Source organism: Ahaetulla prasina, chromosome 6 (assembly GCF_028640845.1).
Source record: "Ahaetulla prasina isolate Xishuangbanna chromosome 6, ASM2864084v1, whole genome shotgun sequence".
Classification (NCBI taxonomy): domain Eukaryota; kingdom Metazoa; phylum Chordata; class Lepidosauria; order Squamata; family Colubridae; genus Ahaetulla; species Ahaetulla prasina.
Window position 1 is genome coordinate 32,498,540 of NC_080544.1, and position 27,830 is coordinate 32,526,369.

The 27,830-nt window shown below is 42.0% G+C and overlaps 1 protein-coding gene across 5 annotated transcripts in view; it reads left to right on the top strand.

Moving 5' to 3' along the window:
* Positions 1 to 13,210: 13,210 nt before the first annotated feature.
* Positions 13,211 to 27,830, top strand: part of KIF20B (kinesin family member 20B) — a 67,964-nt gene continuing 53,344 nt past the window's right edge. For 2 of the 5 annotated variants that reach the window (XM_058188869.1, XM_058188873.1), the window contains exons 1-11: positions 13,211 to 13,406; positions 19,429 to 19,576; positions 20,844 to 20,930; positions 21,017 to 21,148; positions 21,298 to 21,436; positions 22,630 to 22,814; positions 23,200 to 23,248; positions 23,672 to 23,866; positions 24,691 to 24,802; positions 26,434 to 26,502; positions 26,599 to 26,745. In XM_058188869.1, coding sequence (XP_058044852.1) covers positions 19,430 to 19,576; positions 20,844 to 20,930; positions 21,017 to 21,148; positions 21,298 to 21,436; positions 22,630 to 22,814; positions 23,200 to 23,248; positions 23,672 to 23,866; positions 24,691 to 24,802; positions 26,434 to 26,502; positions 26,599 to 26,745 — 1,262 coding nt within the window. In that variant the 5' untranslated portion in view covers positions 13,211 to 13,406; position 19,429. Of the gene's footprint in view, positions 13,415 to 19,428; positions 19,577 to 20,843; positions 20,931 to 21,016; positions 21,149 to 21,297; positions 21,437 to 22,629; positions 22,815 to 23,199; positions 23,249 to 23,671; positions 23,867 to 24,690; positions 24,803 to 26,433; positions 26,503 to 26,598; positions 26,746 to 27,830 lie in introns of all 5 variants that reach the window. The other 3 variants (XM_058188870.1, XM_058188871.1, XM_058188872.1) reach the window with 3 other exon arrangements.

The following is a 27,830-nucleotide window of genomic DNA, read 5'->3' on the forward strand; positions in this document are numbered from 1 at the left end:
TACTCATCACTACTTTGCTTAGGTAAACACTATAATTTTGTATTGAATCCTACTGCCAGATCTCTGTAAAAAGATAAGGTAAGTTAGAATTTGCTCAAGTCTTATTTAGTGGCCAAACCACAATCTAATCCTTCTCAAAATGTTTCATTGATCTCATTTAGAGCTCACCATGTTGTGGGAATCCAGCCATATGTAACTTGTTCAATAAATAAGTAAACCAAATGTAGCATAACATTTGCAGCCTTTTGGGTAGTTAGAAAAAGTATTTTGTTCGGTTTTAGAGGTGATGCTCCCAATGAACCCATCAAATGTCTTTTAAGCCTTGCAAGGATTTGCCCAACATATTGAGCTGTGTCCGGTTGGATTTGCCCAACAAACCAACATAAATCAGCCAACTACATATTTGTTAGCCCTACGCAAACCAAAGCATTGGCCATATTTCACAATTAGGAGGGAGGAAGTGCAGTACAGGTAGTCCTGGACATACAATAGTTAGTTTAGTGACTGTTCAAAGTTAGAATAGCACTGAAAAAAGTGACTTATGACCATTTTTCACACTTATGAACATTGTGGCATCCCCATGGTCATGTGATCAAAATTCAAACCCTGGCAACGGATTCAAATTTATGACAGTTGCAGTATCCTGGGGTCATATGATCCCCTTTTGTGACCTTCTGTCAAGCAATGTCAATGGGAAGCCAGGTTCACTCAACAACCATCTTATTAATTTAAGAACTACAATGATTCACTTAACAAATGTGGCAAGAAAAGTTGTAAAATAGGGCAAAACTCACTGAACAAATTTCTCACTTAGCAATGTAAATTTTGGGGTCAGTTGTGGTCATAAGTCGAGGACTGCCTTTATTCCAAATTAGGCTGGGCTCATCCTGTCTGTATCTGACAGTTCCTTGCTAAAATTTAGCAGCAACAATTAGGCCTACTACCCTTGTTTTGCAGAGACCTAAACCTCACAAATTTAGACACCATGAAAACCATAACAAATTTTTTTTTTACACTTTTAGCTCTTCATTTCCCCCCCCTCACTTAGTATTAGTTTCTATTAGTTTATATCTTCTTAAATTTTTAACAAGGATGTCATGAAAAGCATGCAAGTGTAGGAAATCGGTTTTTGCAGAAATTGGGGCCTGAATTTGACCCTGCATCTTCCAAGCGTGTTTTTCCTGGTGCTGAAACTTGTCTGTGCCACTGTGATGTGGCATGGCCCTGCTGGATAGATGGCTCCCATAAGCCAAATTCTTTCTTCAGGCACCATATCTGATATTTGCAGGATCTGACAGCCTCTGAGAGCTCTGCTATTAAAACGTTCAAATTCTCCACCAAATTCTGTTGGTGGAGAATTTTCCTATCAACTGCTTGCTTTCTTGCAGGAAGGCGAACTGAGCAGGTGTCTCATCTGCAGGAAGGGAACCGCCACACCCACTGCCATGCCTTCCAAAAAAGACAGCTGTTACTTCTTAGCCTTTATTAGCATCCTTAGGATGCCAGCTCCAAGGGAAAAGCCCTTAGGATGCCAGTTCTAAGGGATAAGCTTCCCCAAATCCGTTTGATTTGTTCTCTGTGCAAATGAAATTTTGCTGACACCAAAACCCCCGTGGTAGTTCCTGAATGGAAAAGTGAATTGCAAACTAGATCTTTCTGATGGCTGAGACCAATTGCAGTTAGTTCAGAACCTATAATCCAGCGGTCCTTAACCTTTCCAGCTTGGGGGGTGGGGGGTGGGAGAGAGAGAATGGTTCTGTGTGACCGGCAGGTGTGTGCAACCTCCACTTGCACAAATGGAGCTTCACATGGAAGTGTGAGCCCCTGCCGTTCACTTAAATGGACCTGTGTGCTCACACTCTTGCCTGCCACTTGTGTGTCCCAATTCTGAATGGGCCGGGGCCCTGGGTTGGGGGACCCCTGCTGTACTCCATCAGGTATTAGAAGAGAGGAGAAACTATGGCTGTGTAAGAAGTTAGCACCCACCCTTCCCCTCAAAAAATGAAACATTTTAGGAAATATTAAAAGAGCAGAATATTTTCCCTAAAAGGGAGGCAGAAACTCAGCCCCACCTCCTTTGTCAGTGGGCCATTAAGGCGAGCCAGCTCATCTGCAACACAAAAGGCCAGGACATAAGACGACCCATCTAGCAACAGAAACTCACCGCATGGCACCTGGGAAGATTACAACACTCAGCAAACCTACTAAGTTAGCTAAAACCAATGGTGGGATTTAACCGGTTCGTACCAGTTCGGCCAAACCGGCTGTTAAATTGCTGGCTGGCCCTGCCCTGCCCCTTCCAGAAGTCCCCAGTGCCCCATTTTGGCTCCCAGGTAAGTGCAGGGAGGCCTACTAGGCCTACTAGGCCCAAAGATTGTCACAAATGGATAAAAAAATTAGTAAAAAATGTTGGAGATGTGAGATGGAATTGGGGACTTATGAACATATGTGGTATAAATGTGACAAGGTTAAAAAGTTTTGGCAACAATTGGAGAAAATGATATTTGAAATGATGGGGAAAGTAATAATATTGAGAGTGGAAACTATATTATTGTTGGTAATTAAGGAAATAGAATTAACAAAATATGAAAAAGAATTTATTAGAATTATGATTATAATAGGTAGAATTATAATAGCTAGATATTGGAAATTAGATGTGATTTTTAGAATAGAAGAGTGGAATTCTGACATGTGGAAATTAGCCTTAAATGATAAAATGACATGTGATATTAAAATTAGAAGTGGTGTGTATAAAGAAGATATTTTCTGGAAGACTTGGAAACCATTCATGGACTATGCGCTTGGAAAATTGGACGCTTCGGTACCTGTACCTCGAGAACGTGGATTTTGGCAATTATGAGGACATATCCGAAGACCCAAATCTTCCTTTTTTTTATGTATAGCACAAGGGTGTAATAATGTATTTTCTTTTTTGTTTGTTGGAAAAAAGTAATAAAAAAAAAAAGAAAAAAAAAGAAAAATTCTGGGAGTTAGTCCACACATCTTAAAAGTTGCCAAGGTTTATTTATTTATTTATTATTTATATTTTTATACCGCCATTCTCCGAAGACTCAGGCAGTGTACAGCCAGAATAAAACAGTAACACAGCAGTTAAAAACAATATATCAATAAAAATCTAATTCGATTTGGCTAAAAGTTAAAAATAATAAGATAAAAATTATAAAAGACCCTATAAAACCCCATTAAAATTCCCATTAGGCCAGCTCTGCTTGATGAAATAAGAAAGTCTTGAGCTCGCGCTTAAAGGTCCGGAGGTCAGGGAGTATGCGTAGCCCCACAGGTAGTTCATTCCACAGGGCAGGTGCCCCCACCGAGAATGCTCTTCCCCCGGGAGCCGCCAGCCGGCATTGTTTGGCTGACGGCACCCTAAGGAGGCCTTCCCTGTGAGAGTGCACAGGTCGATGGGAGGCTGTTGGTGGCAGTAGGTGGTCCCTAAATATGCCGGGATATTTACGATGTAATCAATGTTTGGTGATCAATGAAGAATCTCAAACTTTATAATGGGGATGATGACCAGAAGATTTTGGTGATCCCTGCTTTAACCTATTCTGGGACTGTTCAATTTTTTTGGGTACTGTGGCTCCTTAAAATGTGTGTTGAGATCTCCATGGATGAAGTGATTGTGTTGTTTGTACCAATGGTTACACAATGTGTTGAGTTTGGTACATTATTAGCAAGACCTGCCAACTTTACCGGCCAACCCACAAGCTATGAAATCTCTCCAATGTTTTGAGCTGCCTACTGGGATTCTGATGCAATGTTCATTTTATTAGATTACTATCGAGAAGGTTAAAAACTGAAATGAAACAAGATGGGGCTTGCTTGTGTTGGAAGAAATATCCTTCTGGGTTTAGTTCCAAGTGGGAAAAAAGACACTGGATTCATGGACGTTGCTTGGAAAGAAGGTTTATTGATGAACAGGATCACATGCCTTGGAGATCTTGGGCAAAAAAAGGGAAGAGATGCTGGGAGTCCCTGGATTTTATATCCTCTCTGGCTTTGAACTTCCTGGGGCACAGGAAGCGTATCCTGATTGGTTGCTGTCAGAGGTCATAGCTAGCTTTTTAGGTTGCCTGTGTGTTAAGTTTGGTTGAATCTTGTTGGGTGATGCAATGAAGGGCAATTAAATGGCTCTGTCTGAAGGAGGTAGATCTTTGTTATGAATGCCCTTAATGGCCCATTAACAAAGGGGTGGGGGCTGAGTTTCTGCCTCCATTTTAGGGGAAATATTTGAACTTCCTGTGGCACAGGAAGTTAATATTGAATATTTCCTAAAATATTTCATTTTCTAGGAGAGGGGTGGGTTTTAACTTCTTACACTTGTTTGTGACTCTCCTCAATTTCCTCATATTTACTTTGAATAGATGCTTCTAAGTTTCAACATGAGGTGGCCTCAGTTAACCTTGCATTGAAGCCTCTCTAAGAAACAAATCCTACAGACTCTAACAGGAATGACTTCCAAATATGCAAACACCTGTTTACAAAAACGTTCTGCGAAGAATTCTGGCAAGAATTCTAATTCTTGATTATTCTATTCTATTCTATCTATAATATAATAGATATAATATAATTATATATGTAAAGTCCTCAGAGTTACGATGCGTCTCTAGCCTGGCAACAGCCAGGCGTCCGCTGATTGGTTGAGACGCGCCACAAGAAAGGCGGGAAATTTGGAGCCCTGTCATTGGTGCAGCCCTTCTGGCAGCCGGTATATAAGAGCTGTCAAGGGTTTTTCTTGGGGGCTCAAACTTCAGTTCAAATGCTCATCTCCCCCTCTTTGCCCGAGGGCAGAGATTTACGAGCTGTTGACAGAAGATTAGCACTGTCTAAACAGCTCTCACAGAATCACAAAGAACGGGCGGACTGAAATCGCCGCCATTAACACAGCGGAGCCAAACCGGAAACCTTCGATAGTTCAAAAAAAGCTCCAGAGTCCAGAACGCCTCTGCAAAAGCAGAGCAAAACGCAGCGTCCATCTCCGTGACTGAAGAGGATTAATGATAAATTGTCAACACGGAAAGAATCGAAAGCAGGAGGGCTGGCATTTGCTTGTAAGATGATTTTAACTCCCTGACAGAGAAGTTATTTGAAGAGTGGAGATGAAGAAAGATGGCGTTTTGTGTTTTGAAAGTGAAAGCTAAGGAAATGCTGATTACAATTGCTGGTGTGGAACCTCTAAGAAGAAAATAACAAGATTTTTTTTTCTAAATGGAATTCTTTTTTTTTAAAAAAAATCTATTTCTTTTTTTATTATCTTTTTTACAGTGTTTAAGAAGAAAAATTTATTGGGTTTTTTTTTCTTTTTATTCCCTCTCCCTTTTTTTTTCTTCTTCTTCTTGATATTACTTAGTTTAAAAATGGCTTTTAAGCAAAGAGATTTAACCACTTCTAAATTATTGGAAATATCTTCACTTCAGGTACGGAAATTGAAAGAAGATATTAAAGACAGTCTAAGGAATTTTTTACAGGAGCTTATGGAGGCTCATCTTTCAGAAATAGATCAAAAATTTAATGAAATGGAGAAAGAAATACTGGATTTTAAAGATTTGGTGGAAGAGCAGAGTAAGGAGATGAAAAAATTAAAGGAATCAATTACTCCATTATTGTTATCTAGTACACAGACAGAAGAAAGACTGAATGAATTTAACCAAATTAATTTAGATTTGCAAAGGAAAATAGATGAAGTTCAAATTAATTTGAATTTAGAAAATAAAATAGATGATATTCAGGTTAAGGCTGATAAGGCAGAGGAAGAAAGGGTTATATTACAATATAAATTAATGGAATATGCTATAAGGGTAAGGGGTTTAAGAGAATTTAAAGAGGAAAATTTGAAAGAGATTTTTATTCAGGCCTTTGCCCAGATAGAGGGAATGGAACCAGAAGATTTTGAAGTTAATATTGAAAAAATTTATCGTGTTAATTCCTGGTGGGCAAGGCAGAAGTGTTTACCGAGAGATGTGGTTATTTATTTTACAAATAAGAGGATTAGGTATGGAATTTTGCAAGCATTTTATAAAAATAAATTTCAAATATTAGGACAAGATATAATAATGATGAAGGAAATTCCTCCTAAAATGTTAAGAAAGAGAAAAGAATTTGCCTTTCTGGTGGATGAGCTTAAGAAACATCAGATATATTTTAGATGGGAGGTTCCAGCAGGTTTAACACTGAATTATAAAGGAAGAAAAGTATTTTCTCAATACAATTTGTAAAGCACGAGATTTTTATACTAATGTATTAAAGATTGGGAATTCTTTGTTAACAGATGTTAAGTTGAATGGTGAATAGATGGTTGAAAATGTGTAAGATAGAAGAAGGGGAGGGAGAATGTTTAATTTTATTAAATATGATTATGGTTAATTTTTGTAAATGACTTATTGTGGATATAAATGTGTAATTTTAGGGGTACTATATGATATATTAAAGGTATAAAGGAATAGGAAGATGGAATATTGTTTAATTTTGGAGGATAGATAGTAAAATTTAGGAACTTGGATTAAATATTATATTTAAGAGATGGATGTAATGTTAATTAGAATGTAATTGTTATAATAGATATATTGTGGATGATATAGGTGTAATTTTAACAATGTTATTTGACATAAGTAAGGTAAAGTGAAGATTTTAATTATTACAATTGACACTTTGGATATTTGTAATATTATTTGTTGTATATATAAATGTTAAAGATGTGAAAAGATGGACTATTGCTTACCCTGAAGGTTGGACAGAAAAATTAAAGAAACTAAGTTGGAAATATGAACTATTTTTGAGAGATTGCTAAGGAAGAAAGACATTTTAGAAGAAACCTTGGTGAATATTGGAAGATGGAACGTTGTTTTGATATTGATTGATGAAGGTTGGATATTAAAACTACGTACTTTATTCAAGAATAAACACTAACTCAATTGGAAACTTTGAGAATTCTAGGAGTGGAATGGTCTGATATATAATGGAGTGGAAGAAAAGTATCTTCTTTGTCTTTGGAAGGAGTGGAGGTTTTAAGGAATGACTATGGATTATGATTTGTGCTAGATTTTAATTTTTGTTGTTAGTTTTATACCCTGTACTCGGTTCTCGGAAGTCCTGGGGGTGGGGGAGGAAGGGAAGGGAGGGAGGGGTAGAAAATGGATTGATAGTTAATGTACAAAGATGATTGAAGATGTATAATTAATGTAAGATCGGACCTGCCTGGTTACTACTTTAGAATGAAGGGAAAGAAGGAGTAGAAGAGAGAAGGAGGAAAGAGAAGAGGAGGAGGAGGAAAGGAAGGAAGGAAGAGGGGAAGAGGGAGAAGAAAGGAATAGGGAGGAAAGAGGAGAGGATGTAGATAAGAGAGGGGGAGGATGGTTATGGAAAGTAGAAGAAGGTAAAGAAGGAGAGTAAAAGGAAAAGGAAGGGGGTGGTGACCAGGCAGATCCGATTAATTGTATATGAGGGTACATTAAATATGTTATTGGATATGTTATTGGATAAGAATGTCAAAATAAAACTTTTTAAGATGAAGAGCTGTCAAGGGTTTTTCTAGTTAGTCAGAGTTCTCTTGTTGTTATCACGTTGCTTAATAAAGTTGTTAAAGCAGTCCCTGACTGGACTCTTCCTGGTATCGGACACCAGACTTAATACTGGCGACGAGGGTCAAGTCGGACCTGCAAGGTTATCGCCTCCAATCGAATTGATTCATAGATGGCAACCCAGCCGTCTTTTGCTCCTTTCGAGCCTCACGCTGAAACTTGGCAAGCGTTCCTCGACCGTTTCGAATGTTTCCTGCGGGCAAATGATTACGCTGAGCTGTCAGCTGAAAGGAAGCGTGGCTACTTCCTCAGTCTTTGTGGAAGAGACATGTTCGGGACGGCCAGAGCTCTGGCCGCTCCCATTCCTGTGTTTGAGGTGCCATGGGACACTCTGCTAGGCAAGCTGCGGAGCCACTACTCCCCCACTCCCTCCCGTATTGCCCGAAGACACGCGTTTCGGCAAAGGATTCAGCAACCGGGCGAATCGATTAACACCTATATGGCTTCTTTGCGCACGGCCGCCTTAGAGTGCGAGTTCCACGATCTAGATGAGGCCCTCCTAGAGCAGCTGGTGAGCGGGTTGCCGACCTGCGGTTGCAAAGGCGGCTGCTGGCGGCGCAGATGTGACTTTGGCGCGGCGATTGACGAAGCCCGAGCAGCTGAGATGGCTGAGAAGTCTGCGACGGAGATCCATAAATTCCAACCTTCCCCGCTATTTCCGGAAAGGCTCAGCTGTCCTTCATGTCGCCGGACCCGTCATTCCTCTGGCGATGACAGCGGTGTCCGCCGTCTTAAGGCCACTTCAAGAAGGGTGGCCTCTGCCCAAACCGTCCCCGCTAGTTGTTTGGGATGCGGAGGAGCCACGGCAGATCTGATTGCCGTTTCAAGGCTGCCACTTGCCGCGGTGTGGGAAGAAGGGCCATCTCGCCCGCGTCTGCCGTGCCGCATTGCGGTTTCTGACCCTCCAGCGGAACCTGCAACCCGTAAGAAGATGACTTGAAGACCGCCTCCGCCGGAAGACTGTTTACCATTGGCCATGCATCGGCGGCCCCTCATGGTAATAAGATTTACCTCACGGTAAACCTGGAAGGCTCTCCTTGCAAGATGGAAGTGGACACTGGGTCCTCCAAGTCCTTAATTTCCTGGTCCACCGTCAAACGACTTTTGCCAAATTTCTCGAAATCTCAATTGTGGCCATGCCCCATCACCCTAAAAGATTATCAGGGGGGGGCTATTCCGGTTTTGGGGTGCCGCGACTTCCATATTCGCCATGGGGAGTTCTCGGGGTATCTGCCTCTCATTGTGGTTAGGGGGCGCCTGCCCACTCTTTTGGGGTTGGATTGGTTTGCCGCCCTCAAACTTAATGTCCTAGGGGTCCACTCCACTACCCCCTGTTCTTGGGAAGGCATCACCCGGGAGTTCGCCGATGTCTTCAGTGATCACCTGGGGAGATATACGGGTTCTCCAGTTTCGTTTAACCTGGATCCCAGCATTGCGCCTATCCGTTTGAAGTCGAGAAGGGTGCCCCTCGCATTGAGGCATAAGGTTGACTTGGAGTTGGATAAACTTCTCTCTCAAGGGGTTATTGAGCCAGTGGATTATTCCCCATGGGAGACCCCTATTGTTCTCTCCCTTAAACAGGACGGCTCACTTAGAATATGTGCAGATTACAAGGGCACGATTAACAAGGCGCTGCAGGCGAACCCATACCCTGTTCCGGTGGTGCAGCATCTGCTCCACTCCCTGGGACAGGGCTCTATCTTCGCCAAGCTTGACTTGGCGCAGGCCTACCAGCAGTTGCCGGTGGACGATGCCACGGCGCTGGCACAGACCATTGTTACGCACCGGGGGGCATTTAAGTGTAACCGACTCCAGTTCGGCGTCAGTGTAGCCCCCGGGTTGTTCCAGTGTTTAATGGAGAGGTTGCTACAAGGGTTAGAGGGCGTCGTCCCTTATTTTGACGACGTCCTCATTTCCGCTGCCGGTCCTGAGGACCTGGCCGCGAAGTTGAGGGCTGTCTTGTCCCGGTTTCGGACCGCTGGCTTGAGGCTTAAGCGGCAGAAGTGTCAGATAGGAGTCTCTCAGGTGGAGTTCCTGGGATTCCTGTTGGACTCTCGGGGGATTCACCCTACCCCTTCGAAGATTGAAGCTATAGGTGAGGGCCGTGTCCCAACGAATAAAACGGAGCTCCAGGCCTTTTTGGGGCTCCTAAACTTTTATGCCGTTTTCTTGCCGCATAAAGCCTCCCTTGCGGAGCCCCTGCACAAGTTGCTGTCAGCTAGCACGCCGTGGTGTTGGGGGAAGGAGGCAGCTGCCTCCTTCGAGGCTGTCAAGAGCCTCCTCACCTCTCAGGCAGTTCTTGTCCAGTATGATCCGCGCCTGCCGGTCACTCTGACGTGTGATGCCTCCCCTTTTGGCATTGGCGCGGTCCTGAGCCATGTTCTGCCTGGCGGAGCTGAGGCGCCAATTGCCTATTATTCCAGGACGCTCTCGGCGCCCGAGCGGAATTATAGTCAATTGGACAAAGAGGCTCTTGCGGCCGTGGCAGGAATCAAAAGATTCCACCACTATATTTATGGCCGTTTTTTTTCGCTGATTACAGACCATAAACCGCTCCTTGGCCTGCTGGCCGGGGACAAACAGTCCTCAAATCCTATCCCCAGAATGTCACGCTGGGTGGAGTTTCTGGCCGCCTATAATTACAAACTACTCTATCGGCCGGGAAGGCGATCGGGCATGCTGATGCCTGAGCCGGTGCCCTCTACCTACCCCTGTTGTAGACCCAGCACCCGCAGAGCTAGTCTTGCTCATTGATGAGTGGCAGTCCCCAATATCCTCTTCAGATATTGCGCACCACTCTGCCTCAGACCGGATCCTGTCTCAGGTTCTGGACTGGGTGCGCAGGGGGTGGCCAAGGGACCCAGTTCCAGAAGAATTCCTTCCGTTCCGGCGCAGACAACATGAGCTGTCAGCGTTAAAGGGCTGTCTCCTGTGGGGGAATAGGATAGTAGTCCCACAAGAGCTAAGGGGGAGCGTTCTTACGACGCTCCACGAGGCCCACCCGGGCATTGTTAGAATGAAGACTTTGGCCCGTAGGTAGACCAGGACATCGAACGATGTGTGGCTGGGTGTCTGAGCTGCCAGCAATCACGGGCAGCGCCCTCAGCTGTACCCATCAGGGAATGGGAGGCCCCCCACTCACCCTGGTCTCGAATCCACCTGGATTACGCGGGACCATATTTAGGGCAGTCAATTTTGGTGGTAGTTGACGCCTACTCCAAGTGGGTGGAGTTGGCATGCATGTCATCTACCACCGCGGAAGCCACCATTAGGGTGCTAGAACGATTGTTCGTGACCCATGGGCTACCAGACCTTGTGGTTACCGATAACGGGCCACAATTCGCATCGGCACCCTTCCAGATGTTCTTGGCCAAGCATGGCATTCGCCATGCACCAGCGCCGCTCCACCCGGCGGCGAATGGCCGGGCAGAACGGGCCGTTAGATCGGCCAAGGAGGCGTTGGGTCGCATGGGACCCACGAATTGGCATGACAAGATCTGCCGGTACCTGCTGGCACAACACTCGACACCGTGCCCGGTCACCAACCTCAGCCCAGCCGAGTTACTGATGGGGAGGCGGTTGCGGACGAGTCTGGATAGGCTACACCCCCAGTATGACACAGAGCGGGGGCCAGACAATTCAATCACAACTAGGGGGTTCAAGGGAGGGGACACCGTGTTTATCCGGAACTTTGGGTCATCACCCAAGTGGGTGCCAGGCACCATTATACAAATAACCGGGCCCTATTCCTACAGGGTCCGGCTGGCCGACGGACGAGAGTGGCGCCGCCATATAAATCAACTCAGATGGCGGACAGCCAGCACGGAGGGGCCCATCTATGACCAGGACTACCCAGGAACATCGGGGCTGGCCCCTCCAGCTACACCTCCCAGGCCACCAGCCCTGGAAGGAAACCACGACCACGCCGGCCCGTTTCGGGAACCCGGCCTTCCGGACTTGCAGGCCAGGGAGGGACTCCAACCCTCAAGACGCGGATCGATCTCGTCGAGAAACGTACCTGAAGTTACCGAAGTTCCCGCACGGGCCAGGCCTCCTTTAGGGGTGGAGTTGTCGTTCCCAGCAGAAGACTCAGCCACTCCTCCTCCTCCTCCTCCGGCAGCTACCGCCCCTGAACTAAGAAGATCTGGGCGGAGCCGACGGCGGCCTACATACTTGGCTGATTACGCATGCGCGGTCCAGGAGGGGAAGGGTGTAAAGTCCTCAGAGTTACGATGCATCTCTAGCCTGGCAACAGCCAGGCGTCCGCTGATTGGTTGAGACGCGCCACAAGAAAGGCGGGAAATTTGGAGCCCTGTCATTGGTGCAGCCCTTCTGGCAGCCGGTATATAAGAGCTGTCAAGGGTTTTTCTAGTTAGTCAGAGTTCTCTTGTTGTTATCACGTTGCTTAATAAAGTTGTTAAAGCAGTCCCTGACTGGACTCTTCCTGGTATCGGACACCAGACTTAATAATATATATATAATATTCTATTCTATTCTATTCTATTCTATTCTATTCTATTCTATTCTATTCTATTCTATTGATTATAAGAATTCTAATTCCAAAAACTAACTACTATTGACCTCACCCCATTCCTAAGGGGTCTGTAAGGGGCGTGCAGAAGTTAACACCCACCCCACTCCTAGAAGAATGAAATATTTTAGAAAATATTTAAAAAGGCAGGATATATTTCCCTGGATGAGAAATGGAGAAACATGTTTTAAGGACAAAGCAGCTTCCTGACTCCCCCCACCTTTGTCAATGGGTCAGAGACAGAAACTCATTCTCCCCACCATTAAACCATCTTTCAAAGCAGCCTCCATGTTTCCAGTGTCTTTTTCCCCACTTGGAACTGAACCCAGATGGATATTTCTTCCAACAGCATAAGAGCACCAACGTGCCCACCATTTATTTATTTATTTAGTCACAACAGTATACACAAACATAATGTTCCCTTTGATTGTATACAATTTCATATAGTTATTACATACTTATGGTTTTATATATATGCTTATATATAGTATAGTTATTTCATGCTTATGCTTATATATAATGTTGTGACAAATAAAATAAATAAAATAAATTAAATTAAATAACCAACGTGTGTGTGTGTGTGTGTGTGAAATAACAGTAACAGTAAAAGAGTTGGAAGGGATCTTGGAGGTCATCTAGTCCAACTCCCGCTCCCGCAGGAGACCTGTACTAGGGATTCGAACCAATGAACTATTCCACTTAGTAAAAGCAAGCGTCTTGCGCTGGTTAAAGTCCAACGCCGGGTTTCCCCCACGCCTCTTCCCTTATGTCTAAAATAATTTCTAAAATATTTTAAAATAATTTCAAGCCAGTCCTTAAAATCATCGCATTAATCTACGAATAAGCCCATAACCACGAACCGTAGAGGAAGCAAAGGCTTCTATCGCAGTTTTGGAGAGGGGAAAAAAAAACTACCCTTCCCAGGAACCTTTTCGGCATAGACGTTTGACTCCCATCAGCCTTTGCGGCTGGATTTGAAAAAGCCGCGATTCAGGTGCCCTTAAAGCCAGTGACGCGTTTGCTGCGCTGGTGGCTTTGAAAGTGGGAGAGTGGGGGGTGTTTGTCTGCTGTGCCCCCGACTTTTGCACGCTTTTGAAGCGTGCATTGCAGCGGCGAACTCTTGGCTTCTCGTGGAGGGGGAAAGGGTGGATTGTAATGGGACGCAAAGGATCCCGGACGTGATTTCCACTTTCTGGAGTGGGGAGAACGGAGCCCCCAGCCCAGATTCCTGACTCGATCCTCTTTCTCGCCGGTCACTCCCTCCAATAGATTTGGAAGTAAGTAAGTAAGTAAACTGAACTGCTCCTTTTCGCCTCCCTGAAAGATACAGCCGGGATTCACTGCGTTCAGTCCAGTTTTATGAAGTCCAAAACTGAGTCGGAACTTTTCCTGAATCCTTTTTTCTCGCCCTCCGTTAGGTTCATACACATTTTTATTTATTTTATTTATTTGATTTTTATACCGCCCTTCTCCCGAAGGACTCAGGGCGGTGTACAGGCAAAAATAAAACAGATAATACAATGTACAATTTAAAATGTAATTAAAAAACTTATTTTAAAATTAGCCTGAGAAGTAAAAATATACAATAAACTAAAAACCCCATTTAAAATTAATTAATAAAAATTTAAAATTAATAAAATTCAATTCAAGCCAGCCCCGCGCGAATGAAAAGATGTGTCTTCAGTTCGGGACGGAATGTCCGAAGGTCAGGTATTTGGCGTAAACCCGGGGGAAGCTCGTTCCAGAGTGTGGGAGCCCCCACAGAGAAGGACCTTCCCCTGGGGGCCGCCAGCCGACATTGCTTGGCGGACGGCACCCTGAGAAGTCCCTCTCTGTGAGAGCATACGGATCGGTGGGAGGCATGTGGTAACAGCAGGCGGTCCCCTAAGTACCCAGGCCCTAAGCCATGGAGCGCTTTAAAGGTAGTAACCAAAGCCTTAAAGTGCACTCGAAAGGCCACAGGTAGCCAGTGCAGTCTGCGCAGGAGCGGTGTTATATGGGAGCTACGCGTAGCTCCCTCTATCACCCGCGCAGCTGCATTCTGGACTAACTGAAGCCTCCGAGTGCACCTCAAGGGGAGCCCCATGTAGAGAGCATTACAATAATACACACACACACACGTTGTTCTGAATATTTGAAACCATATTATAATCGATTTGAAAGTAATTTATTTCGATATTATCATCTTGGAATATTTTGTTTTGCGGAAATAAATTCCTTTATTACCGATTTAACACTCTTACGTTTAACACTTACGTTTGCACAGGTGCAAGTTGTAAGGGGCGTGCATAAGTGCACCCGCGTGCCTACAGTCCCTGTCTTAATATTCCTTTTTTATTTACTCTTTTCATGTATCCAAATTATGTTTATACTTTTACCTGTTATATATGATTGACAAATAAAGTTCGGGGAGTGGGGGTGGGGACTTCGAGTCGATGGCCATTCCCTGGACCGAGTCCCTGCAGTTTTCTTGGCAAGTATTTTCAGAAATCGTTGCATTCTTCCTAGGACTTGAGAGAACATCACTGGCCCACTTTCCGGTTTCTATCTAACCTGGAGTCTAACCACTAGACCAAACTCATTAACTTTGCACAATAAAGTCACTTATAAACCAACTGGTTTGTTGAGCCTCTGGTGGCTCAACAGACTAATGCAGTCTGTTATTAACAGCAGCTGCTTGCAATTACTTCAGGTTCAAGTCCCACCAGGCCCAAGGTTGACTCGGCCTTCCATCCTTTATAAGGTAGGTAAAATGAGGACCCAGATTGTTGGGGGGCAATAAGTTGACTTTGTATATTATTTATTATTTATTTATTAATATACAAATGGATGAAGACTATTGCTTGACATAGTATAAGCCGCCCTGAGTCTTCGGAGAAGGGCGGGATATAAATGCAAATTAAAAAAAACTGCCTTATAAACCAAATTAATGAGGTTTGCACAATAAAGTCCCTTCCTCATTGCTAAGTAGTAACGCTCTCTACCCACCTCTTACTTGGCAAAAAACTAACCCAATATAGTACAAGAGGTTTCCCCCCACTACTGATTCCTGCCCTGATTCTATGTCTCTACTTCTAATCACTGTGGTGTTCAAGAGAATGTGCAGTAATGCTTAGGACAGGGGTGTCCAAACTTGGCCCTTTGGAGAGTGGTGGACTTCAACTCCCAGAGTTCCCCAGCCAGCATGAGCTATAAATTTAAGCAAGTTGCTAGTTGGAGAATTCTGGGAGTTGAAGTCCACCACTCTTCAAGGGGCCAAGTTTGGACATCCCTGGCTTAGGATATATTAAAAAGGGGGTTGGAGAAATGCATCTTTAATAATAGAGCTGTTGATTACTCCCGTATGTAATGGTGGCTGGGCCAAGCAACACAAATCCTGGATATTTGGGAAGGAAAAAAAAGAGACCTAGTAAGAGATGGACAAAATATGGATGCAAAACAAATCGCTCATCTCTGCTTAAATTTATATATCGTTCATGCTGAACCTTGTGAATTCTGCAGTATAGACTCATTTAAAAAGCCTTTCGTTTCATCTAGCTACAAGTGTTCTGCTGCAATTTGTAGTTCTTTCCGAATGTGACAGAGAGAAAAGGGGAAAGACTTAAATGCATTGAAAATTCATATGTATATGTGTGTGTGCATATGTATATACATACACACATGTACATACTCCAAGGTATTTTGATGTACAAGAGTGGGGAAATTAGACATATGAGATATACTTTCTTTTATACCTCTAGATTTAAAAGTAGGATCAATTGTCTTGGCACCAACTGTACGCTGATGACACTCAGCTGTACTTTTCCACCCCGGGCCACCCCAGTGAAGCTGTCGAAGTGTTGTCCCGGTGTCTGGAAGCCGTACGGGTCTGGATGGGGAGGAACAGGCTCAAACTTAATCCCTCCAAGACGGAGTGGCTGTGGATGCCGGCACCTCGGTACAGTCAGCTGCAGATGCGGCTGTCTGTCGGGGGTGAATCATTGGCCCCAATGGAGAAGGTATGCAACTTGGGCGTGCTCCTGGATGGCCGGTTGTCCTTTGAAGACCATTTGGCGACCGTCTCCAGGAGAGCATTTTATCAGGTTCGCCTGATCCGCCAGTTGCGGCCCTTCCTGGACTGGGATGCCTTATGCACAGTCACTCATGCCCTTGTTACCTCTCGCCTGGACTACTGCAATGCTCTCTACATGGGGCTCCCCTTGAAGAGCACCCGGAGACTTCAGCTAGTTCAGAACGCGGCTGCGCGGGTTATTGAGGGAGCGCCTCGAGCTCCCACATAACACCTATCCTGCGCAGACTGCACTGGCTACCTGTTGTTTTCCGGTGCGCTTCAAGGTATTGGTTACCACCTTTAAAGCGCCCATGGCTTAGGACCGGCTATCTACGGGACCGCCTACTGCCGGCTTCTATCTCCCATCGTCCGATGCGCTCCCACAGAGAGGGACCCTCAGGGTGCCGCCAGCCAAACAGTGTCGACTGGCGGCCCCCAGGGGGAGGGCCTTCTCTGTGGGAGCTCCGACCCTGTGGAACGAACTTCCCCTCGGACTTCGACAATTACCTGACCTTAGGACCTTTCGCCGCGAACTTAAAACTTATTTATTTCATATGGCTGGACTAGCCTGATTTTTATTTTTATTGGATGGGTTTTAAAATTGTGTTATTTTACAGGGGAGTATGTTTTTTAACATTTTGGGCATTTAAATTAGTTTTTTAAGGGTTGTTTTTAAATTATTGTGTGTATTTATATTTTATCTGCCTGTTCACCGCCCTGAGTCCTTCGGGAGAAGGGCGGTATACAAATTAAAATATTATTATTATTATTATTATTATTATTATTATTATTATTATTATTATTATTATTATTATTATTATTATTATTATTATTATTTTAAAAATAGCCAATGTAAATAGTTCTAAATGATGTATAATATGTTAAGATATAGGAATGGCGTGGAGGCTGGGAAGCACACAATTAAAAAGAATATTTGCCACATAAAATAATAATAATAGAGTTGTTGAGAGTTGAGTAGCATCCAACAACAACTCTCTTATTAAAGAGCTGCCAAGTAAAAGGTGGATAGACAGCGTTTCCACTCAGCAATGAGGAAGGGACCTTAGTGTGCAAACCTCATTAGTTTGGTAATGTTATTACTATTGGCACAGTTGAATAGGGATACTTAAGCCTGTCTCATTCATGGGCTGCAGATGAAGGCAACATTATGGGCACGGCAGAAATAAGCTCTTGTCAGAAGTAGGTTGTGGTCTACTTTGTTGAATGCCTTGCTGAAGTTTAAGTATACTTATGTCCACAGCAGTTCACTGGTCTACTAATTTAGTCCCTTTGTCAAAGAATGAAATAAGATTGGTTTGGCATGATCTGTTTTTAACAAACCCAAGCTGACTTTTAGTTATAACTTAATTTCTAGATGTTTGCAGATCTGCTTTTTGATTATCTTTTCCAGTATCTTCCCAGGTATTGATATTAGGCTGATTGCTTTCCTGACTTCATCTTTGTAAGTTTTTTTCAGTTTATCATCAGAGAGATCTTTGGGCAACCATGCTGGTTTCTTCTTGGATTTTTTTTTTACTTGTGCTGGACTGGGCTTTTGTGCCAGTCCAGCACAAGAATTTTTTTCAGTTTCCCACACTTCTTGAGTTGTTTTACTCTTTAGGATTTTCATCCGTGGAATTTTTCTTAGGCTGTCTCTGAGTTTGCTAAAATCAGCTGGATTATGTTCTATTGCTTGTGTTTGCATTACCGTATATACTCGAGTATAAGCCGAGTTTTTCAGCACGTTTTTTGTGCTGAAAAACGTCCCCTCGGCTTATACTCGAGTATATACGGCTTATACTCGAGTTTTTTTTTTCCGTTTTTCACATTATACCGCCAGCGAACTTGGCGGGCTTTTGCTTTAGCTGGAAGCCCTGCCGGTGCAGTGAGAGGGCGGGCGGGAGCCGCCAGCCTTCTCGGCCGAGGGAGGGAGGGTTTCGCCGACCGGTAGGTGCCTCATTTCCCACCCTCGGCTTATACTCGAGTCCCCAGTTTACCCCAGGTTTTGGGGTAAAATTGGGGACCTCGGCTTATACTCGGATCGGCTTATATTCGAGTATATACGGTATATTGAATTCCAATATGATGTGGTCACTGTCATCAAAGTTCTGGCAACTTCAACTTCCTCTATCACTTCTCTATTAGTAAGAATTTGGTCCAGTATAGCTTTTCCTCTAGCTCCCTCCTCTACTTTTTGGATGACAAAGTTGTCAGCTAGGTTGGCTAGGAATCTGTTTGATCTCCTACGTGCTGCAGAGTTCATCTCCCAGTTGATATCAGGGTAGTTGAAGTCACCCATTGCTACTGTGGTATGTTTCCTACATACATTTGTTAGTTGTTTAGCAAAAGGTTCATTGATTTCTTCTGTTTGGTTGGGTGGCCTGTAGTGTACACCTATAGAAATATCATTCTTTTATATTGACCCACATGGATTCTAGGTGGTTTTCATCCTTGGTTTGGTGGATTTCTGTAGAGATTTTGTGATCTTTTATATATAATGCAACTCTACCTCCTCCTTTTGTTGCTGATAGTTCTGTTTCTTTTGAATAATTTGTATCCTTCCATCAGTACATTCCAGTCATGAGTTTCATCCGACCAAGTTTCAGTAATGGCAACTATATCGTATCTGCCTTCATGTACTAATACTTCAAGTTCACCCTGTTTGTTCGCTAAACTTTGAACACTCGAGTATAACAATTTTAGTCCTTTATGGGTCTTGCGTATGCTTCTTATATCTCCTACTTTGTAACTGGGATTTCCATCCTTCCCATCACTCTCTACTTCATTATGTTTTTCCTTTTCTTTCTCTTTACTCCCTGTCTCCTTGTATAATTGGTAGTGGTTTTTCCTTGGAATTAGGTTCTAAAGTTCTTGAAGATTGGGGCCCCCTCGCCTTTCAATTTTAGTTTAAATGTCTTCTGATAAGATGAGCCAGTCATTTTCTGAATATATTCTTTCCAGTTCTTGTGAGTTTCACTCCATCCCTTTTTCCATCAAAACCTTGTTTTGCAATATGTTACCGACTGTTATTTAGAATGGGAAAGCATAGAAGTTTAAAAAATGATTGTTATACCTGCTCTTTGCGTTGCCAATGATTAGGATTGTTGTGGGAAAAAACAAGAAGGGGAAGATGTGTTGCATGTGTTTGCCCCCTTGCAGTTGTTTGTAAAAATACATCTATGCTATAATTGTCAACTTTACAGTGCCTTGGGTAACCTACCTTTAAGTTCTTTTTTGTATTCTAATAGAATGGAGGAAAATCTGGATAAACAAACAGTTTCCAGACCTTCCTTTCTTTCAGCAGTTGAGTTAACCCCAAGAACTGGACCTGTGGATGCTACTGATGTTAAAAAAAATCTATACAGTGATTTTTCTTCAGCTTTCAATATAAGCCAGGTAAGAGAATAAACACTGGAAATTTATTTATTCAGTTTTTGTGACCACCCATATCAAACAATTGACTTTGGAGTGATGAACAATCATAAATAAATTAAAATCAATCGCAAACATGATGCAATATATACAGTATATACAGCAGCCAAGAAAAATTATAATCAATAGATGTTATTATAACCTGGAAAGGGGCCCTTAAAACACATGGGATCTGCTTCACGGTGAGAGGAAGATTTTTTAAAGAAAAATCTTAAATATAACTAGGGAAATAATGGCTTAGGAAACTTGAGTAAATGTGGTAGTATGGATTCTAGAGTTTGATCTAACTACTCGGTTGTTGGTAGCAGACTCTTAACACAGTTTGAATCTTTATTTTTTTTAAAGTTGTCTTATTGAAGAGAGTCCAGTTCAATGTTACTTTGAGATACCTTGGATGGGGGATTACAGGGGAGTATATTATTGTTTAAGTAGATCTTCAGAGTTTCATATGCTAGTTTGTTGTTAAGGTAGAAGCACATAGTTATTGTTTTGCTGGTGCAAAAGATACACCTTGAAAATATGGCGGCAAAAATCAACACTAGGATAACATACTCCAGAAATTATGTGGAACCAAATGGGGCAGCTTCATCTACCCTTAAATTTAAGTTTGTCATTTTCAGTGGTCAAGTCTTGAGCTAAACTCAAAGACTTAAAATCTTGAGACAGTAATGTAACGTCCTTTTTAAAAACAGCTGACAGTATTGTGTTTCCCCAAAAATAAGACCTTATATTTTTTTGAATCCTGAAATAAGCGCTTGGCCTTATTTTCAGGGAGGTCTTATTATTTTGGGGTGCGTGGAGGAAGACGGGGATCCTCTTGCCATCTTACCTGATTTCCAGCTCCAGCTCCCTAACCCCAACCAGAGGAAATGGGGACTGGCTGCACATGCATTTAAATATTTTTTGGAGAGGGTTTATTTTCAGGGGAGGGCTTATTATCTGGGGAGGTCTTATTTTCGGGGAAACACGGTAATGCCTTACATGCTGTCTTATGTTGCACAAAAATGAGAGGTATCAATATGGTGCATTTAGGAATAGCTAGTGAAGAACCGACAAGGCTTTGCTATAATAAGTGAAATGTTTGTTCTCTGCGTATGAGAGAGATGAAGAGAAAGGACTGTTAAGAAAAGGCTTGACTAAGGAGAAAAAATGTTTCTGCAGTTGTAAGTTTGCGGCATTCGAAAAATCATTGGGCACGAACCAGATTTTTATCACTTTATCTTTTAATTAGAGAGAGAGCCTGGAATCCAAAGAACGAATTCATGTTTGCCTTCGGGTCAAACCAATTTTAGAGTTGGAAAAAGAACATGATGATCAGGTATTATTCAGCTAAAAGAGCTAAAAGCAAAACTTCCTTAAAATTATGCTATCTGCCTGACTCTAAAGGATTCCCCCTCACCCCAGTTTTTCTTACAGGGTTGTGTTTCTGTGGTTGACTCAACAAGTATTATATTAAAAGCTCCTAAAGGCTCCAAGACATTTCGCCTTAGTGAAAAAAACCTGCGGCAATTGGTGCAGAAATTTACTTTTTCCCAGGTATGGCCAGTTTCCTGATCAGTAATATGAAAATGTTATGCATGTTTTAACAGAATTATTAAACAATTAGAAAAGCTTTTAAAAGTGAAGACTCAATATATTTTCTGCGATTTTTATAAATTCAAAGACTTTTCTTGTATATTTCCTAGGTATTTGGGCCCAAAACAACACAAGAAGAACTCTTCGATGGTGCTGTGAAGCAGTCTACATTAGATTTCCTAAGGGGACACAGTCGGCTAATATTCACTTACGGAGTTACAAATGCTGGGAAAACCCACACCTACCGAGGTATATCTGATTTATTTAAGTTATACATTTCAGCTAAGGTTGCTTATTGCTCTCTTGGTGACACACAATAATTTCACAGTTCCATCCTGTTACTTTTGGGGGATATTTAGATTTGAGAAGATGAAAATTCAGACTTTTCTATATTTCATTGGCAGCAACTTTAAAGCCTTAAGGCAGAGTTCTTCAAACTTGGCAGCTTTAAGACTTGTGGAGTTCAGCTCCATGCTGGCTGGATAATTCTGGGAGCTGAAGTCCACAAGTCTTAAAGCTGCCAAGTTTGAACACCTCTGCCTTAAGCCAACTTTCTTGTCTCTGCAACCTGAGTTTCAAACAATAGATGGCAGAGATGGGGTCTTCTTGCCTGCAAAATGTGCCCTCTGCTATTCAGTTAGAGTCCTTTCTCTCAGCTGAAGGAAGGCACCTTTCTTGAATTCAATAAATGAAAGGTAAGCCAGGATCTAACATAGCAATGGTGCTTTAGTTTTAACTCCTCCGCTGTCTTAACCAAGTGAGCATCTTTTAGCAATCTCATTTGTAATAAGGAATGAATAAATCCAGGAATCAGAAGGGTGTGTTCCATTTCCCCATATGGCTATGTCAGTGTTGATACATTTGGTCAGGAAAATGGAAATAGCTAAAAAAAACCAAACCCTATCCCAGAACCCACAAGTATTTTTCGGTGGGGGGGAGAAGGGGAAGGAAAAAACAAGGAAACATTTTCCATCTGAATGATATAATACTAATGAATGAGTTGAATTCGTTGAATGATTTGCATTATTTTTGTTTTTGGTGACAAAGAAATTATTGATACATATAATCTGGAAGTAAGACTCACTGAATGCAAATAGAGCTCACTTTTGGGATGAGTTAAGTAAGTTCAAAGCAGTAAGAACACTTGGTGCTTTTTTGTCAATTTAAAAGCCAAGCAAGTCCATATTTGCTGTCTGTTGTAAAACTATTGTATTTACCTGAAGGAGGGCTCCAGTTCAGCCTTCTGCAAGCTGGGTCCAGCAAATACCTTGGATTTCCTTGGACAACAGTTATAGAGGCTAGGATCTAGCATACCTAAACAGCAACATATTGGGGGATAATGATAGTCGTTCAAAATATATTTATTTCAGAAAGTTCAGCCTTTCTTTATCTCTGCTCCAACAATTTGGAATTCTACCTAAGTCTTAAATTCTATATGCCAGGTACAGATGAAGATAGAGGCATTCTCCCCAGGACCCTGGATATGGTATTTCAAAGCATTGGAAACAAATTGTATCCAGACATGAATCTCAAGCCCCATCGATGTAGAGACTATAGAAATCTGTCTAAAGAAGAAGTGCGAGAGGAAATATCTCTAAAAAATACATTGCTTCGCCTCCTGAAAGAGGTATTGTGACTTAAACAAAAAACAAAAAAACTCAAAGCAAACTTTTTAGCAGCTTTTAGTTAAATAAAGCCAGTAAAATCATGTGTTTGACAATAAGGAAACATTTAGTGGAATGTAAGGACAGGGAATAAATAGAATATTGCCCCAATATTCTAATTGTTGGATTAATGCATATGCCTCCCCACTCCGCCCCCCGGTCAGTTTGGGTGATGTTCAGGGTTTACATTACAATTCAGGGACACCGTACACGTTAGGTAAATGCTCTGTGATCTGATTTTATTTGTTTCTAGTTATTGCAGAATATTAAGATATAAAAGATGATGGAGAAAAACCTCTGACAAAATATTTGTGGTAATCCAAATTTTGTTCCTGACTTAATTTTCAGGTAGATTGCCACAGCAACAGTAGTAGAACAACAACAGATAATTGTGAAGGTAAGTTAGGTTGTTCATACTCATTTGCTAAACCACTGTTTACTGAAGACGGTTGGGTTCACAAATAATGCTCAGCTAGTGTTAACCAAGGCCATCTTGAATTTGGAATGGTGTGATGGGACCATTCTTCAAGGGAGTGGTAGGATAAAGACAAGAAGTGAACAAAGTCCAGACAATTTCTGCATATATTGTACTGTGCCAACCAGAAAGTCTGAGTCCGCATAACATGTTAAACCCAAATCGAGCATTATTACTTAAAAAGTGAATGTTGCTAGTTGTCACATTGTTGAGTTCATTGCTGTAGCTAGCAAAGTCTAAGAACTAACTGTGATACATCCAAGCTGAAGTTGTATCCTCCATACCAATTGCCTGCTACTGAATAATAATGGTTTTACATTATAACTTACTCAAATCTTTTGCCAGATAAGAAAGAACCAGAAAAAGAAGCAGACCAGACTAACTTGGAAGAGCAGAGAGATGTAAAATATTCCCTTTGGGTCTCTTTCTGTGAAATTTACAATGAGTGCATTTATGACTTATTGCTTCCAATATCTAATGAAAAGAGGAGAAAAATGCTGCGCCTGGCCCAGGACGTAAAAGGCTACCCCTATGTAAAAGGTAATGAAATGTTTAGCAATTGCCCATAATTTCAATAACTTACAAATATCGTCCTTTTTCAATATGAGATGGGCTTCCTTTGACTAAAATTATGCATCAAATTATATGTATATGTGTGTATATGTGTGATTGTAAAATGGATAATATGATATAGGTTAGTATTTTCATTTGTTGACTTTTACCTTCACTTATTTAAACACTTTATTTGGAATTTCTTTATACAATGAGTAGTTTTAATTTGTTGCATTTTTTAAGCAAATCTTGCTATTTAGGAATTCAGAGATGCATGTCATTATCTTAAAAGTATCTCTGTTAACAATTATTAACTCTTTGGCATTGATTAGGTCACTGCTTATATAATAATTTTTGTTCAGCTTGATTTCAAAGAGAAGATTCCAAGAAAATTCATGCAGATTGATACATATTTTGTAAAATCAGTATTCTTTGCACAAGCTTTTATGGTGTCTTGATGGGCTTGGAAGTTTATCCTGTGTTCTTGCTAATTTTCCTCCATAATTATTTCCTCTTTAAAAAGTGTAAGATCTTAGTCACATACACCTGAGGTTCCAACCTGGGGGCTTTGAGGTTAGCTATGTGGGGAAAAGTTCTTGAAGCTTATTTACATCCCCTATGTATGTCTAATCTAGAACCAGCCAATGTGTGAAGTAACACTTAATTTGAAAGGCAAAATGTTGCTAAATCAGACATCTATTACTGAATTCTATTTTTCCAATTACATTTGGAAAATGTAATTGGTAGGATTATATATCTTGTAGGACTTCGTTGTTGTTCCATAACTAATAAATACTCTTGTTTCTTGAAAGATCTACAATGGGTTCACGTTTCAAACTCAAAAGAAGCTTATAAACTTATGAAAGTAGGCTTGAGACATCAGAGCTATGCTTCCACAAAACTGAATGCCAACTCAAGTAGAAGGTACAGTAAAACAGGAAATGCTTGGTATGGAACAGACAAATGTCTGCTTTTTATTTAATTTGGGAATCATATCCAATCCAGACTTAATGCTCCCAAAGGCTGCTTGTTCATAATATGTTTCTTGATCTCAATTTATATGCTTTATAACCACAAGGTGGCGCTTACAAGCTTTCATTTTCATTTCTGATCAACCTGTGTTTGCCTTACTAATAGCTGACGGGTTCAGACAATCTTTAAGATTATAGCTAAGACCTATTAAGTTGTTATTGACCACTCCAATCACAATGAACTCTTAGCACCCTACAAATCTTCCTCTCTAGCTCAGATTAAAACACAGCAAACTATAATGAAAACAAAACTATACAGTCGTTTTTTGGGAGTAGCAGCAGTCCACCCTTACCCCACCTCCATTATTTCATGTAACTATCACTGGTATTTCAATTAGTAGAGGGGCAAATACCTCATTCAACTTTCCAGGATTTGAATAGTTTGAATAGCTAAGTCTTTGAAAACATCAGTCTGGAGGGCACCATTCAAATGTCTAAAAGGGAACAGCAAGGTATGCTTCCACAACCCTAGATATGGGCAAAGTTTTAATTGAATAAAACCAGAAAAATCATGTGTTTGACAATAAGGAAACATTTAGTGGAATGTAAGGACAAGGAATAAATAGAATATTGCCCGATCATTGGATTAACGCGTATTAACGCATGCAAAAAGAAGCTGATCTTATTGGAGAGACAGATATTCTTGTCCGAGAGATATCCAGGAACTGAATCAATGCAAGCTTTTGAATGTCACAGCCAGCAATCAGTACAACGATGAATGCTGTGGATCCACGAATCAGCAACAGAAAATCAAAAGTAAAAAAAACTTCTAAATTTGTAGTTGTGAGCATATCTGGGAATGTCAGTGTGTGAGTATCCCGGGATGTTAGAATGGTTTGTGTCTCCCTGAACCCTAGAATGGCATGATTTTTGGAATCTTTATCTGCTCTGAAGAGCAAGGAAGGTACTTTTCACGGACAAGCAATTGCAACCAGAATGTTGGCTGGGTGGATGAATTTATTTATTGGCTGGTAGCAAGCTGGGTGTAACTTACTTGAAAACAGGAGTGCAGGTAGTCCTCCCTTAATCACAATTTATTTAGCGGCAATTCAAAGTTACGACAATACTGAAAAAGTGACAACCAGTTCTCACATTTAAAGACCGTCCAGTGTCCCTATAGTCATGTGATCACGATTAGTCATGTGATCACGATTTGGGTGCTTGGCAACCATGGCATATTTATGACAGTCGCAGTGTCTCATTTGTGACTTTCCCGGCCGGTTTCTGACAAGCAAAACTAATGGGGAAATAGCAGGAGATCACAAATCACAGTCGTGATTAATTCACTTAATGACTGTAATGGGACTGCCATCACTAAGCGAGGCAGTCATGTGATATTTCGCTCATGGGACTGCTTCACTTAGCAATGGACTACAAGGACTACATGTCTCACAAAATGGGGAATGGAAACCCTTTGCATTTATGTAAGAATTGAATCTGTTGGCTTTTGAGATACGTACAGGCAAGCAAATTGCCGTTTGCACCCAGAGATGCTAGAGGTAACGTTTTCATTTTCTCTTACAGCCATAGCATATTTACCTTGAAAATGCTAAAAATTGATTCGGAAACCACGCATGTGATGCAAGTCAATGAGTAAGCGGTCTTAACGTTTCGGGAAATCACCATCTCTTCAAAACCATCCTGCGATCTGTGTTTGTGCTGAATGGGCGCGCTTTTCTCTTCTTCTAGGTTATTTCTCTGTGATCTTGCTGGCTCGGAGCGCTGCACGAGAACCTGCAACGAAGGGGAAAGATTAAAAGAGAGCGGGAACATTAACACTTCATTGCTTATTCTAGGCAAATGCATCGGTGCCTTGAAATCCAATCAACAAACGAAGTAAGGACTGGAGGGTGTTTTTTTTTTCAGAATAGGCAAAAATTGGGGCATCTCAGCCACCCATTTCTAGAAAGGGAAAAAAAAAATGCTAAATGGGAGAGAAAAGTTTCTTTTACCTTCTTCCTGAATCCTCTTAATGTTCTTTCTAACTATAAAAAATACAGAAATTATGCGTTCCCCATTTAGTGTTCTCCTAACCCTAGCTTTAAAAAAAATGCTTGATAGTTTCTTGTCCACCATTCCTGTATAAGAGAGAAAGAACCAAAAGAGAAAGGAATTTAGTAAATCAGGGGTGCTCAACTCTTCTTTGAGGATTGCCTCCAATTTCCCCCAGAATTGCACTATGGATCGTCCTTGTCTTATAACCACTCATTTAGTAAAGTGGCACTGTGTTGTTGTTAGTTGCGAAGTCTGACCCATCATGACCCCATGGACAATGTTCCTCCAGGCCTTCCTGTCCTCTACCATCCTCTGGAGTTCACTTACACTCACGCCTACTTCTTCAGTGACTCCATCCAGCCACCTCATTCTCTGTCGTCCCTTTCTTCTTTTGCCCTCAATCTTTCCCAGCATTAGGCTCTTCTCCATTGAGTCCGTTCTTCTCATTAGGTGGCCAAAGTATTTGAGTTTCATCTTCAGGATCTGGCCTTCTAAAGAGCAGTCAGGGTTGATCTCCTCTAGGACTGACCGGTTGGATAGCCTTTCAGTCCAAGGGACTCGCAGGAGTCTTCTCCAGTACCAGAGTTCAAAGGCCTCAATTCTTTGGCACTCAGCCTTTCTTATGGTCCAACTTTCACAGCCATACATTGCAACTGGGAAAACCGTAGCTGTGACTATACACACTTTTGCATTTAGTCAAGTGGCACTGAAATAGGTGGCTTTAAGGCCGGTCCTCACACTTACAATTGTGGCAACCCAACCCCTGGTCACAGGATCAAAATTTGGACATTTGGCAACTAGCATATATTTAAGACAGTTGCCATGTCCTGGGGTCATGTGACCACCATTTTCAGCCAGCTTGCAACAAACAAGCAAAGTCAATGGGGAAAGCTGGATTCATTTAACAACCACGTGAATCGCTTAAC